At 39.3% G+C, this 15,722-nt stretch overlaps 1 protein-coding gene across 1 annotated transcript in view; it reads left to right on the top strand.

The window, feature by feature from the left end:
* The first annotated feature begins 442 nt into the window (after nt 1-442).
* Nucleotides 443-15,722, top strand: part of reck (reversion-inducing-cysteine-rich protein with kazal motifs) — a 118,613-nt gene continuing 103,333 nt past the window's right edge. Inside the window, exons 1-2 of the mRNA XM_030756825.1 lie at nt 443-610; nt 14,702-14,760. Coding sequence (XP_030612685.1) covers nt 538-610; nt 14,702-14,760 — 132 coding nt within the window. The 5' untranslated portion in view covers nt 443-537. The remainder of the gene's footprint in view (nt 611-14,701; nt 14,761-15,722) is intronic.

Here is a 15,722-nt window from a genome sequence, read left to right as displayed (position 1 = left end):
ATATAAAGCTTAAGACAGTCAGCAAAATAGTTCAGACTTATCTGGTTTCAGCAAACACCAGTTAATAAAAAATCAAGGTATTTCTAAATAAAATGATAATGAGATAATTTTTTGTTAGTCTATATTGTTTTAATTTAGAAATACAAATTTTAATATTTGCCACTGATATGAGTCCAAAATCCAAATGAAGTATGTGATTGTCATAGGTGCCCTCCTTCCAACTGTTCCATCCTTTTGGGGTTCTTGCTCCCACAATGCATTGCAGTAGTTAAGAAATATGGAAAAACGACTGTAAATAATATGAAAATCCCTCCACATTTACGTACCTTGTACTGTACTTTTACAGATTTTTACAGTGTATATGATTAATTAAAATGTGGGAGAGGGTTGGAGGGAGAGAGAGAGAGAGGGAGAGGGAGAGAGAGAGAGAGAGACACCGCAAGCAAGCAAGCAAGAGCGGATCCAATAAGCGGCATGTCACAGCACCAGTATTTTCCATGTCTTTTTATCCACGATGTACTTTAGGATTTTAGTAAGATGCGTGTGTGTTTCCAGATAACCAGTTTTCTCATTGCTTTAAACTTTTACTGCCGGCCGCTGCGAGCTCAGGGTAAGTCTGTCCGATTTTTTTTTTTTTTTTTTTTCGTTTGTTTGTTTGAATCTCCACCAACTCGTGTCCGTATCGCCGGTTGTCCCTGCTTTGAAGCTTTACTGAAAAAGGACTGAAGAGTGTACAGCTCAAATCGGAATTAATGTGTCGAATTTGTGACAACTGACATCCGGTTCGCCTAAAAGATGTATTAGCGACGCCACACCGAACTTTATTTAGAATCTTACAATTTGATACTCTCTTTCATGTTAGTGAATTTGGATACCTCGCAAAGTCGTCATTAGGTTGTATTCTGAAACGGTAAAATCTTCTGGTAAAATCGGGTAATTAAAATGTCCAAATATCATTTGTTTGCATATGTATTTATTTTGATAAAAGGTAAAGTTTGTACTAGTTTCACACTGCTAGCTACCGCCCATCAAGGAATGTCCAAGTGTGGGAATAACGGTAATAAAAGAACATTTGGAAAAGTTAGTACTTCGTCACATTTGGTGATTTGGTACATGCCGAATTGAAACGCGTTTCACCGACATTCACAAAACGTTTTAGTGGTGAATGTTCGTTGTGTATCTTTGCCGTAAATCAAATTACCACTAACTGTAGTCAAATTCTTCATTACGGTGAACGTTAGCTTGACGCTCTGTCCGTCCTGCGGAACGCGACGCCTGGGGTTATACTGAAGTCTTCGGGGATTTAAGGACAAATAGGAAACTTATTGTAAACTCTTCGCTTTGGGTTTATTCTTTCAAGAGAGGCTATGGTAGTTTTCAAAGTAGATTTGACTGTTTCCTTGTGTAAGAAATAGCTGGGTAAAGGAAGGAAACAGGGCGGACGTAGCGGATCGGGTGGGGGAGTTAAAAGGGATCGACGGCAAGCGAATGTCGTGAAGAGTTTAACACCTATAAGCGTCATTGCTGTTTAGGAGATCCACAGTGTTTCTAGGAATACGGTTTCATAGTTTTTTTTTTTTTTTTATCAGCACAAACCATTGTTCAGTTCTGCTCTCATAAATTTCACCAACAAATTTTTAATTTAATACCCCCCCCCCTCCCCCCCACCCATTGTTCTTAACTGATTGGTGCTGTATTTATTTCTGTAAATCACAGCTTGCTGTTATTGTAAATAAAACAATGCACTAAAAGCGTGTTGTATATATGCAACATGTGTAGCTTGTAATTTTGTCCTAATTCATGTCTCACCACCTTTCTTTGGTAAGAAACTTTAAAAGTGGCTTTTATTTTGAATGTAGTGTGGTCGCTAAAAGAAAGACCCCCATGTAAACAGAACATGAATGAGTGAAAAGTGTATTAGCTTTTCAGGGTGCTAATTAATTCTGTGGGAAGTGTTAAAAAACTAAGTCAAACTGAGGTGTGTGGTGTTGTTGGATGACTGGCCTTGAATTAGCTTTCATATGTTAATTGGCCAAGTCAACATGTCCCAACTCACTTGGTACATTTTGGAGCCTTTTGGCAAAGTGTCCTCCCAACAGACCTTCAGCTGTTGTCACACTTTAATATAATTTGGGTCAGAAAATATCCAGTCCTCCCTTAGTGAGTGTTTTATCTAAAGGGACTCCACGTGCAGTGTTGTGAATTGGCTTAACATGCTGGTGGATAGGTCTTTGATGTTTAGTGCACATGGATGCAGGATGTGGATTTGTGCTGGTTAAATATCCTTTTTTCCCCACTTGCACATCTGTCCTCAACATGAAAGGAACATAAGACTTAGATCTTCATTTGGGGTGCATATTGTCGGTCAGGCTTGCAACAGTAATAAAGATCTCAGAGTTTCAAAATAGGTATGATAAATAACACCATGTGTCAAAGTGATGAGGAGATTCTGTCTTCTTCCAATGTTCCGCCTCACTTTGTGTAGAAATTCCACACATTTTTGTCCTCTGCTGAGTTTTTTGCAAAACTTTTTTCCTCTGCGCTCTTGTTGTGATTTGGTTGTGGAGGCTAGCCATGAGAGAATGCATCTGGAACCAATCTGACTTCACAGAGCAGAAGGGGGAGAGGAGGGATGTAAGTGGCAGCCCTTTCGTTCCATGGCCACTGTGAGCAGACATGGACCTGACTCTCACAAATCTAATTATGGTTTGGTGAACACAAGATTAAAGTGCAGCACACAGAGTTGAATTTCTTGGTCATGCCTTGGAATAGCATTTGCTGAACTGACTATGAAATATATTGTTTTTTCCAACCAGAAGACCGTTGCTAGGTTTTTGTCAGGCTGAAAATAAAAGACTAAAAAAAGATTATTTAAAAAGTAAAGAGATTTAAAAAATCAGAGAAACTTATTTAAGAAATGATAAAAGAAAAAACAAAATCTTTGGTTTACAAGGTTTGATTTATGTATAAAAGAACAAAATACTGTTCTCAAAATATGTAGTAGTAATTAGCTTTTTATACTGAAAATCTTAACTTTGATAGTTCTATAATATCACATTGTTTTGTTTGGACAGAGACTGTTGACCTGGCTATGCTCCCCAGAGACTCTCAGTGGAAACCATTTTGCTATCAAAGGCAGCATCAGCATAGCTGTGGATTGTAAACACACATTTTCAGAGCAACAGAAAGGCTCACAGAGTGCAGAATTTGTTGTAGACACTTAGGCTGGAGCTATAGTAATTAGGTATTCTATCAATTATTCCATCAATTAATTGAGTAATCACAGAAGAAATACTTTTATTTTATTAATTAGCTATAATAAATATTCAAACAACAAAAAACACAGGTCATTCAAAATAAACTGCTCATTGGTTTACATTTTAGAAATTGCAATGTTTTTAATAGTTTAACTGCATGCGACAGATGTGAAAAACAAACTTTCATAGTATTTTGAATGCCAAATTAAAACTTTTTTTTTTTTGAAGAAAACATCTTTTTGAATGCAAAAACCAATTAAATAATCACAAGAACTGTAATGTCAAATAAAATAAGGTGTACATACAACCTAAACTAAGGCATAAAATAAGAGCCTCTGTCATCTTGGAAGGCTTTCATTTATTAGTTGAATGCAAAAAGATTATTGTATCTCCTGGGTGAGGTAAATTTGGTGTGTGTTCATGTGTATGTGGTTTTGTGTGTGTGTGTGTGTGTGTGTGTGTGTGTGTGTGTGTGTGTGTGTGTGTGTGTGTGTGTGTGTGTGTGTGTGTGTGTGTGTGTGTGTGTGTAAGCCTTTAAAATGTGTGGTGGCTGCAGTGATGAAAAGCAAGCATATCAGCATTCTCAGACCTGAGGTTTGTTCTGTGCTTTGATGCAATGTTTCTTGCTGCAGAAGACCAGAGGGGGCAAAAATACATACATTCTGTGCTTAAGTACAAGTACAAGTACTTGTGTTAAAGAAAAATACTCGTAAAAGTTGAAGTACTGATTCAACTTCTTTACTCTAGTAAAAGTAAAAAAGTGAAATGTACTGAAATGTACTCAAAGAAAGTAAAAGTAGCTCTTTGGAGGACGTTTCTACCAACTATTTTTTGTGTAAAGCTAAATGAACCTCATATTATTGTAATAATATAAAATAATACATTAGAATGCAAATTTTATTCCAGTGTAAATTTTTAATTCTATTGAATGTACTCAGCTTGAATCTTTTATGTAGGACACAAGCTGTGAAAGGAATTTAAAAACAGCTCTATTTTCTGTGTCCTACATAGTAGAGGGTAACTGTACCTCCACACCAAAACACAAAAGCAACTGTAACTCAGGAGTTACAGTGGGATTCAGAAGGTGGAGGAATCCTAAGATCACGCTGTAAACCCGGATAAGTTGAATCTACTTATAAAAAAATACAAGGTAACTCGTTGCATTAAATTTTTAAAGTAATGAAACAGTTGAATAAGTGCAGCAGACTATGTTCAATGTACTTGAGGCCCTTTTGGAATGGAATGGAAGATCTAAGTTGAATGTACTAATAACAGAGTTTCAGTAACTGAAGATACTTAGTTTAAGCAATAAATACCCATTTATTTAACTCAGCTTGTTAAGTAAGCACTACTCCATTACCAACTGAACTAAATTCTATGTTCTAATTGAACATACAATTTCAATTAGAACTATCCCAGCTGGGCCTATCCCAGCTGACAAACCAGTAAGATGCAGGGTACACCCCATACAGGTCACCAGTCTGTTGCAGGGCTAACACACAGAGAGAGAGAGACAACCATTCGCACCTGTAAGCAATTAACCTAATCCCAGTAACTGCATGTCTTCAGATTATGGGAGGAAACCCACGCAGACACAGGGAGAACATGCAAACTCCACACAGCAAGAGGCCCAGGCCAAGGTGGAATCGAACCCAGATCGAACCCAGGCCAAGGTGGAATCGAACCCAGACCTGCCTAGCTGTGAGGCAGCAGTACTAACCACCACACCAACATACTGCTCAGTAGCAAAAACATTTCTTAGTGTTGAACTGTGTCTCTTTAAATTTGGTAAACAAACAAACATGATAAAACTCAGCCCTGCTGAACACTGGTACATTAACATTTACAAATAACATTTGTCCATGGAACAATAAAAAAAAATGCACAAGTAGAGAACCAGAAGGTGAACAAAAAACAAACAAAAAGTCCAAATATCTACTCAAATTTCAAACTCCACACAGCAAGAGGCTTGGGCCAAGGTGGAAATGAACCCAGACCTTGTAGATGTCATTCTAGCGTTCCGGCAGCAGTGCTAACCACTCTGCCGCTGTGTATTAAACCAGTCTGTTAAAACTGGTATAAACTAGATTTTTAGCAGGTGCAAAACCTGCTCATATTAAGTTGTTTGAACTCAAACACATAATTACAATAAGATAGACCATCAAAAAGTACAGTCTACGATGTCCAAGACAAATTTACCTGTGGGGACAATAAAGTATATTTGAGTTGAGTTGAAGTACAAAAAGTCAGTTTGTCTGGCAGTTCTTAACTTTAAATCTAACCTCTCTTCTTCCTCTCCTCTCCTCTTTCTTACATCTTTCTCCATCTGAGTGAACTTCTGTCTCATTCTTTACTCTCCCTGGAAATACAGCAGCTGGACCTTTAGCTAGCAGACATACTGTGTGACAAACTGTAGACATTTTGTATGTTTGCTGATATTTGTTGAGCATTTAGAAATGTTGCATTTAAAATTACCTGCCACATGTTATTCCCTTTATGCTCGCTCCTCTTCAGTACCGCTAGGTAAGATGCTGGTTGTACCACGAGCACAACTTATGGACATCTGCACTTGGCTCGGCCCACTGTAACCCCTGATTATAGCACTATAAATGATACATTAATTATACGGTTTTGCTGCTTTAATCTCCATGTATGCAGTAAGTCCTGGTGATAGAGGATGTATTATTGTTCAGGCTCAGATCATTTGATGTTTGATGGCGCAGTGACCGGAAATGAAAACTTACTCTAAATCAACAAAATGATCTTATTAAAAGCCTTGAAATAAATGTGGTCTCATACACCCATGACTGATTGCTGCTTGTTGCAGGTATTGCTGCCATATAAAATTGGAAGGCTGTCCGTATCCTTTAGCAAGCTGCCTAATTTAAACATCATGGCAGACTAACAGTTCATCTGCATACATATGCTTTTATTTTAACTTCTGTAGCTTAACTGTAGCTTTTTAGCTGGGTAAAAAAAAAAACGGCAGTGCGGTGGATGAGAGCAGTTCATTTGGAGCTTGTTGAACAGGTGATTTGATTCAGGACTCCTGACAGCTTTTTCCCAGTAAAGGTTTTAATAGTGATTACAGTAACAAGTGCTGTTGTTTTGGCTGCTAGAAAATGTTTTCTTTCACTCTGCCCAAGCTCACCATCTCGGTAATCTCAGTAACTGTTTTTTTTTTCTTGTGTGTGTGTGTAAACAGACTCCATGTTAAACTATGACAGCATTATCTTTGTTGCTACTGTTGTTGCCAGTCTTTGTTGAAAAACTAGGGGCTGCATGGGCTCAGTGTTGTAATATTTTATTTATATGCATGCATCTAAATACATTTCTACTGCAGGTCACTTGACATAATTTGTATGCGGCTCAAAACACAACAATGGATGAGACAGAGGCAAGCTAATGCCAGTTTAAGATCATCATCATGCATAAGTCCCCCGTACAATGTTGTAATGAATGAAGGTTATCATTGTTAAGTACTAAAATATGTATGATGTGTGCACGTTTCAGATGGTTCTCACGTTGCAAAACTACAGCTGCAAACTGTCGGTTTGAGCATTCAACCGGTGCTTTGCGTGCCTCCATTTTCTTGCTGTCAGGTTTTCAAAATGGCACGGTTGATTCTGGTGAAGGAGTTGCTCTCATGACTCAACTAGTGACGACACTGCCTTGCCAGTCAGTGACATGCTGTTCTTCCGTGTCACTTTTCGCTGCGTCCACGTCACATTTTGCCTCGGATCGCTTGGAACCCCAGCTGAAAGAGTACTAAAAAAGTACCTGGTACCAGTTACTAATAGTAACACCTTCAAACCGCAGTGGGGTCGAACCGTACTGAGTAGATACTAATGGAAATGCAGCTTAAGTAAAAAAAAAAAAAAAAAATTAAATTTTTTTTTTTTTTTTTTTAAATAATCAAGCTATTCAAGTTCTTAATGAATTGTTACAGTCCTAATAGGGTTATTAAATACTGGTTGCTTATTAGATGCATTGCAAATATACTTCATGTGCACCTACCCCCAATTTCTAAACTGTTGTAACTCTTTCAAAGTTGCATTGATGACTTTTAAATCACCCGATGTAGTGACTTTGTACCAGTTCAACCACTGATAAACTAAGCTAGGGAGGAGTGCATGGTTGGCTTGCTTGTAGGCAAACAAACAGTCTACAGTGTTCTAGCCAGTGGTTGACTGCCTGGTGCTGCACCATGCAGACTTTGCCTGGAGTTACTAGGTCCACATCAGGTGTTGAGGAACCAAGACATACTCTGGAGTGATGGCCTAGGGGAGAAGAAGAGGGTTCGTCACTGAGAGGACCCTGGTTCAAATCCTCGGGCTGGCATCACTGTGGGTCCCTGAGCAAGCCCACCCCCCCAGGTTGCTCCCCGGGCGCCCTTTGGCTGCCCCCTGCTCCATGCTGTGCTGTGTGTACTACATACTCCATGTGTGTGATGGGTTAAATGCAGAGAATGAATTTCACTGCATGTAAATGTATGTGACAAATAAAGCTCTTTCTTCTTTCTTCTTCTCATTAAAAGTGGGATATTGGAACAAGGTGGCGGCATAAGTGAACAAGGGATGAGAATAGGGAACTGGAATGCTACTACACATATAACCCCAGTGAAAAGGGCTACATGAAGAGGATTCTTTGACACCCAAGGTCTAGATTAACATTGAAGCAACTAGTAGCTCAGTGTGCCAACATCTGCAAGAAGCTACTGCTATTGCAACTAGAGACTGGTGAGATACAGCACAAACACTACGACAAGGGGAAGCCAGCATGTCAGGTCAGAGGGGAGATGTTACCATACCAGTACTGCTGATGGCTATGGCCATGTCCAGCCCTCCTAGAGTAACTGCCTGTCTCCTGGAATCTCTTCCACACTTTTGAGACTGTGCTGGGAGACATAACAAATGATCTGGCAACGGCACGTACTGATGTGCCATCCTGGACTATCTGTGTGACCTCTGTAAGGGCCAGGTATCGCCTCGTGCTACCAGTAGTGACACTGACCCTAGCCAAATGAAAAAAAAATCAGTGAAGTTTCAGAGGGAAAAAAATGTCACTGGCTTCCACCTGTAAAACTGTTCTTGTTTTGGGGGTTGACTCATTGTTGCACATTTTGTTAATTTCATTAACATTAAAGCAACTTAACAACTCCCTCTGCTGCTTAACTGACCAGATCAGTAACCCAGAAATTTAATTGACTTGAACACATTTTAATCAGAGCGTAGCATCCTTTAAGTTTAATTGAGTAGTATATTTAGTATTATTTTTAACATGATTTTGTAGAAAAAAAAAATCAGCAACCCGGACATGTTTTTAGAATCAACATTAGGAAGGGATTCATCACTCTGTGAAAGTCTGTGTAATTATGAGTAGCGCAGATTTCATCATCCACTGTACATAATGATTAAGATTCAAATGCAACTTAAGCTTTTTCTTTTTCTTTCTGTACAGTTTTAATTTGAAGAAATGCTTGTACCTTCTTGGGGCCAAATCTTATTTGAGATGGACTGAGGGAAAGTGAAAAGCCATATGTTGAACCTTAGAGGGTATTGAGAGGGAATGGTAGTATTTGGAGAATTAGCATGGGACTCTAGTGTCTGTTAAGGCTCCGTTAATGCTGAATGACACCTAAGTTTTGGAGTAAGATATTTTCTAGAAAGTGGCTTATTAATAAAAATCATGGAAAATCAACTACAAAAATTCTAAAGTTGGAAAAAATATGCAAAGTTTAGTTCATTTGAAAATGACTTTTGTGTAGTTATAGTAAAATTACAACCCATTTTGCACATCTTTCCATACCCTAAGCTTATACATAGATTTGAGACAGTCCTTACTCAGGAGTTCCCTGCCTTGAGTGTCCAGACATATCTTTGTAAATCTTTGTATACAGGGAGCAATAAACTGTAGTGTTTTTCTGAATGAACTGGATAATCTACAGTGTCTTTTCATCCCAGCTACACAGTGTGGCTGTGTGAGGAGTTCTTGTTCCTGTTGTCTGTATGGTAAACCAAAATTGAGGCCAGTGCTCATTAACAGCCAGCCTGGAGCCTCAGACTGTACATGATTGAATGGTCACTATCAGCCCTCCCCTTTCCCTCCAATTATGTCACCTGTCATTGTTTGCAAGGTGTGTGTGTGTGTGTGTGTGTGTGTGTGTGTGTGTGTGTGTGTGTGTGTGTGTGTGTGTGTGTGTGTGTGTGTGTGTGTGTGTGTGTGAGTGAGACTGAGAGCAAAAGTTAATTTGTCAAAATGTGGATGAATAAGTGGCATGAGAAAGTGGAAAAAGGCCACAAGAAAAATCTAAGGCAGTTTTAGAAATATTGAGAAGAAATAAAACATCTAACAAAATTCAAACATACATTTACAGTGGCTTGCAAAAGTATTCATACCCCTTGAACTTTTCCATATTTTGTTACATTACAACCACAAACATATTTCTCTGGAATTTAACGTGAAAGAACAACACAAAGTGGTATACAATTGTGAAGTGGAAAGAAAATTATACATGATTCAAAACATTTTTTACAAATAAACTGAAAAATGCGGTGTGCAAAAGTAATCAGCCCCCCTGAGTCAATACTTTGTGGAACCACCTTTTGTTGCAATTACAGCTGCAAGTCTTTTAGGGTATGTCTCCACCAGCTGTGCACATCTAGTGACTGAAATTTTTGCCCATTCTTCTTTGCAAAAAAACAGCTCAAATTCAGTCAGATTAGATGGAGAGCATTTGTGAACAGCAGTTTTCAGATCTTGCCACAAATTCTTGATTGGGTTTAGGTCTGGACTTGGACTGGGCCATTCTAACACATGAATGTGTTTTGTTTTAAACCATTCCATTCTGGCTTTATGTTTAAGGTCGTTGTCCTAGTGGAAGGTGAACCTCCGCCCCAGTCTCAAGTCTTTTGCAGACTCCAACAGGTTTTCTTCCTGTATTTGGCTCCATCCATCTTCCTATCAACTCTGACCAACTTCCCTGTCCCTGCTGAAGAGAAGCAGCACCAGAGCATGATGCTGCCACCACCATATTTGACAGTGGGGATGGTGTGTTCAGAGTGACGTGCAGTGTTAATTCTCTGCCACACATATCATTTTATATTTTGGCCAAAAAGTTCAATTTTGGTCTCATCTTACCAAAGCACCTTGTTCCACATGTTTGCTGTGTCCCCAACATGGCTTCTGGCAAACTGCAAATGGGAGTTTTTATGGTTTTCTTTTAACAATGGCTTTCTTCTTGCCACACTTCCATAAAGGCCACGTTTGTGCAGTGCACGACTAATAGTTGTCCTGTGGACAGATTCCCCCACCTGAGCTGTGGATCTCTGCATTTCGTCCAGAGTCACCATGGGCCTCTTGGCTGCATCTCTGATCAGTGCTCTCCTTCGGCCTGTAAGTTTAGGTGGATGGCCTTGTCTTGGTAGGTTTACAGTTGTGTCATACTCTTTCAATTTCTGGATAATGGATTGAACAGTGATCCGTTCAAAGCTTGGGAAATCTTCTTATAGCTTAAGCCTGCTTTAAACTTCTCCGCAACCTTATTCCTGACCTGTCTGCTGTGTTCTTTGGACTTCATGATGCTGTTTACTCCCCAATATTATCTTAACCAACCTCTGAGGCCGTCACGGAGCAGCTGTATTTGTACTAAGATTAGATTACACATAGGTGGACTCTTTTTAGTCATTAGCAGTCATCAGGCAACTTCTGAATGCAATTGGTTGCACTCAGAGAAAAGGGGGCTGAATACTTTTGCACACCGCACTTTTCAGTTTTTTTATTTGTAAAAAATGTTTTGAATCATGTATAATTTTCTTTCCACTTCACAATTGTATACCACTTTGTGTTGGTCTTTCACATTAAATTCCAGTAAAATATATTTATGTTTGTGGTTGTAATGTGACAAAATATGGAAAAGTTCAAGGGGTATGAAAACTTTTGCAAGCCACTGTATAGAGCAGGGCTCTTCAACTCCAGGCCTCGAGAGCCCCTGTCCTGCAGGTTTTAGATGTGTCTCTGCTTCAACACACCTGAGTCAAATATAGAAGTCATTAGCAGGACTCTGGAGAACTTGACTGCATACTGAGGAGGTAATTCAGCCATTTGATTCAGGTGTGTTGGATCAGGGACACATCTAAAACCTGAAGGACAGGGGCTCTCGAGGCCTGGAGTTGAAGAGCCCTGGTATAGAGAGACAAAGAGAAACACTTGTTGTTCAGTGTTTATTTTCAGTACAACCACATAAATAACACTTTCCCACGAAAAGGGCAATTTAATTTTTGCAAAGCAAGTTTCACTTTTATTTAATAATTAAGGCTCTCCACATTACACAGACTCAGTAGAAGCCTACGTCTCTTTAGAGCATCAAAGTGGCCACTGCCAGTATTTGAACCGTTCAGTGTTTTTACCACCATGAATCCACTCGGTGCTCGGCCGAAAAACGGGTTCAACTCGGGCCCCACAAAGCTAGTTGGTCTCAAACCAAGAACACGTGATGAAAGTGGCAGAAGGGCGTGACTCTGCCATTTAAACGTAACGTTTTCTACCATATTACATGAGAAAATCGAAGCGATTTTCATGGCTGTGAATTAGGTTGGGCCCTAAGGCTGAACTTGCTGCTTTTTATCAGTTCATATCACATATAAAAGGACGCAAAGTGTGTACTTGTCGTCTTGCTCGTAATCACTGTCTGTGTTTACCTCTGTAGTGCACACAGATGCTGCAGTATTTTTGTTGGGACTGTAAAATGTGTTCTGCTCTTCGGCTTTCATGTCCAGACGAGGACCCACCCACACTCATATGTAAAGGAATCAGTTCGCAGAAATGCGGTGGAAATGCAGGCCCGTTCTTAAGTGTTTCGCCACTTCACTGAAATCAACACTAGCACTGGCATGAGCACCGGCACCTTGGCAGTGGAAAAGTAGCACAATGGACCCAGTGATGGAATCCAGAAACTTCTGCATCAGGCAACTGATATCAATGACATATATACGCACACACACACACTTCAATGTAATCATGAACCTAGAGCTAAGTTGGTGTTATACAATAAAAATCACCCAAGTGGGATTTAAATGGCCCATGAAATTTCATCCGACTTGTAAAAAATCTGTCTTATGTGTAAGTCAGATAAAATCAGATTCTTCAAAATTCTTCAAAAATATCAGACAGTTTTGGGCCTTGTATCAAATTATGCTGCAATGTCTTTCTGCTTCATCCCTGTATTTGCTTCCGCAAATTTTTTAATCTCGTATTTTTGCTCGGAAGTGCGAGTTTGTAGCTTACACTTGACTCCTGCACTTGCCATGATTGTTTTGAAGAACTGATTCGCCCGGTGCAGCCAATCCAGACATTATGTGATTATATAGATACTTAAGCGATCTCCAGGGATTCTTAGTGTTTTGTAGTTGTGCATGAACAAGCTGATGCATGGAAGTGGGCGTGATGGGAGCTGAGGAGGGCTTTAGCGCCAAACTCATCCGACTTCTGCAATCACATTTAATTGGAAATGTATTACAATGGGACCAGATTTTTCATCCAAGGTAGTTGAAAATCCACCTTATATGATCCGATTTAGGTGATGATTTTATTGGAATTAAAATCGGGAACTGCAGAAGCCATCCGTCTAGAGTGAAATTCCGATTTGTGTGACTTTGACTTAAGCATGTACCATGCCTGTCAAGCATGCTCACTTTCTTTCAGATCTCATAATACCTGCCAGAAGTGATCATTGTTGGGGGAAGGTAACAAAAGGGGGCTCCTGGCTGGCTGGTGGGGGGCATTAGGGGACTGGAAGAAAAAGCTCCATACAAGTCATCGATACAACAGAATTTACAGAGCTTCTCATCATTTTTTTAACCGCGTACAGTGAATGTGTAACTTTTAAGTCACTACAGTCACTTTTTTAAAATGTGGCTGTAGTCTCAGCACCCCCTGGCTCCTTGGGTTTGTTATTTCACTTTAGCTGTGAGAAAAGTTGTTATATTATTTAGCTGGGTGATACAAGTGAAAGCTTGCAACCCTGTATGTGTACAAGATGGTTGTGTCTTTGGCAAAGCACCAGAAATGTTACTGCTCCTTTTCCCACAGATTTAGTTACTTTTTTCCTCTAGTATCATCACTTACCTCTAGTATCCAGCACTTAAGTCCTAAATTGAAATCAATAAGAGAATTGTGCTACAACAAAAATGGTATTAGAAATATAGTTCACACAGGAAAAAATTTTAAACCTTAGCATGGTTTTAAAATGAGTTTTAACCAGTTTTATTGATGTTTAATTTACACATGTATAACAGACATTTTGTCCATTAAATGATAAGATATAACAGGAAAATGCATTGATTTCTTTTAAATAAGGTAATTTTGATTGCATTAATTTAGGTAAACCAACCATGGTCACCCCTAAAATCTTAGAATGTATCCTGTGGGGTGTATCCTGGAGGGAGTGGTATCTTCCAGGATGACCCATCCAGCAGACTCACTGAATGGTTTGAATATGAAAATTATTTGAATGATATGCTATGGCCTTACGTTAAATCATTACATTAAATGTCAACTGAACACCTGTAAAGATAGAGTTGTGGTTTTATGGTGATCTCGTGGGACTCATGGGCAGTGGTCAGTATAGCATGCCAGGTAAGTTAATTTTGAAAAGTACTATATACTGTAAGTACCAGTCCATTTACCATTTAACGATCTGTCATCATCACAAAACAAGAGGAGCATGTCATTTCTGTTAATCTGTAGGCACACCAAAGAACAAGCCAAAATTTCAAGGTATCAGTACAAAGTGGCCTCTACTTTATCTCAATCAATCAATTAAAATTTATATGTATAGCACCTTTCATGAGGGATAGTCAAACTTAAAGTCATTCTCAGATGATGTTGTCCATTCTCGTTGGAATGTATTATTAGAAGACATCATTTGTGGCAGCTGGATCCAGAGTTTTGTCACTTTATTAAAATATGCATTTTGTCCTTCTTTCCTATTGTTTTATAAACCATTTTCATATAATCCAACAAAATTTATAAGTCAGGAACATCACCTGTTGTCCCTGTTATTAACCTTGCCATCATCATTCTAAGGCACCTTTGTAAATCCCAGCATCCAGTAACCGTGCAAAGTGACTTGGCTCAACTTGGCTTACCTTTGACAGACATTTATAAACAATTTTAGGGGAACTAAGGGCACACAAAGAGCTAACAAAATAAGAGTTAATTTATAACCCTTTTTTGTACAGTTGCAGTACAGCAATTACAGTATACTGCAATAATGTATGGTTCTTATAAAATCCCTGAATTTGCCTCAAGGCACACCACACCTTGGAATCATTTAAGAGCTATAGCTCTGGACAAATTAAACACTACCGGTCTGAGCATTATAATTTAACAACTATTTTGCTGTAAATCTGATATTGCTAAGATATTGGTGTATCTGTCTGCAGATCCCTCCTGTTGCCACCATGCTGCCGAATTCTCGCCTTGCAAAGAAGCTTGTGACCAGGTATGAACATTCACGCATATGCACTGCTTGTTTTATGGTACTGTGGTTGTGTCAGTTTGTTTATGCAGAGCCTACTGAAAGGAGAGTTCTACCAAGCAAATGTATTCCTGTGCATTCCTCCAAAACCCTAAGGGCGCATAGCTCAGCTGTGCATAGGCTGAGTTGGTCGACAAATGGGCCGGAACAGGGAAGCGACAAAGACCAAAAAATACAGTATTAGAAACACAGGCAGTGGATACTTTTCTTTGTTTTCAACATTCTGTTTCACTTAAAGTGTATTTTATATCTTCACTCCTGTCTGTGACTTGAAGACAACAACAGCACAAGCAAGAGTAGCCCATAGACCGGTTGGACCTGATACTTTGAACACTGCCTCCATCTGGCAACAGATGCTCTGCAGTTACACACTGCTAATGCACTGCTGGCAGAGCCATGTTGAGCCCATAACAAGCCATCTTCAGATCTTTATAGTGAATGAATAGAGGTTTTTGAAGGGGAATTGTAGGAAGTTTTTTGTCTCTTAGATCTTTGAAGTGCAGAATATTGAGTTCAGTTTCACCCTGTTTCAACTGGGAGAAGGTGGTGCCTGTCTCTCTCCATTTCTCTAAAGTCCTCATGTTCTTTTTTTTTTTTTAATTTTTTTTAAAGTGAAAAATGTAAAGGAAATGTGAAAGAGGCTTTTGTGTAGGAGCAGAAAAGAGGCTGAGTGTTCAAATCTCATTCCTTCTTTGGCATTGGAAGGGGGTGGGAAGTGTTAGGGAAATTGCGGGTGAGGGGGTGAGAAGGGGGTGGAGGTTGGGTTTCAAGAGAGATGTTGGGCAGAACTTATTGGGATCTAATGGCTGATAACATCATCACAGAAAAAAGAAAACTAAAAGTTGAACACCAGTAAAGAAAGAAGGAGGCTCAGAAAACTGTGAAATAAAGTGATGCAAGATGACGAAAAAGGCAAAGTAGAGTCT

Source organism: Archocentrus centrarchus, chromosome 20 (assembly GCF_007364275.1).
Source record: "Archocentrus centrarchus isolate MPI-CPG fArcCen1 chromosome 20, fArcCen1, whole genome shotgun sequence".
In the NCBI taxonomy this organism is placed as follows: domain Eukaryota; kingdom Metazoa; phylum Chordata; class Actinopteri; order Cichliformes; family Cichlidae; genus Archocentrus; species Archocentrus centrarchus.
This window is presented reverse-complemented; position numbering and strand designations above follow the sequence as displayed.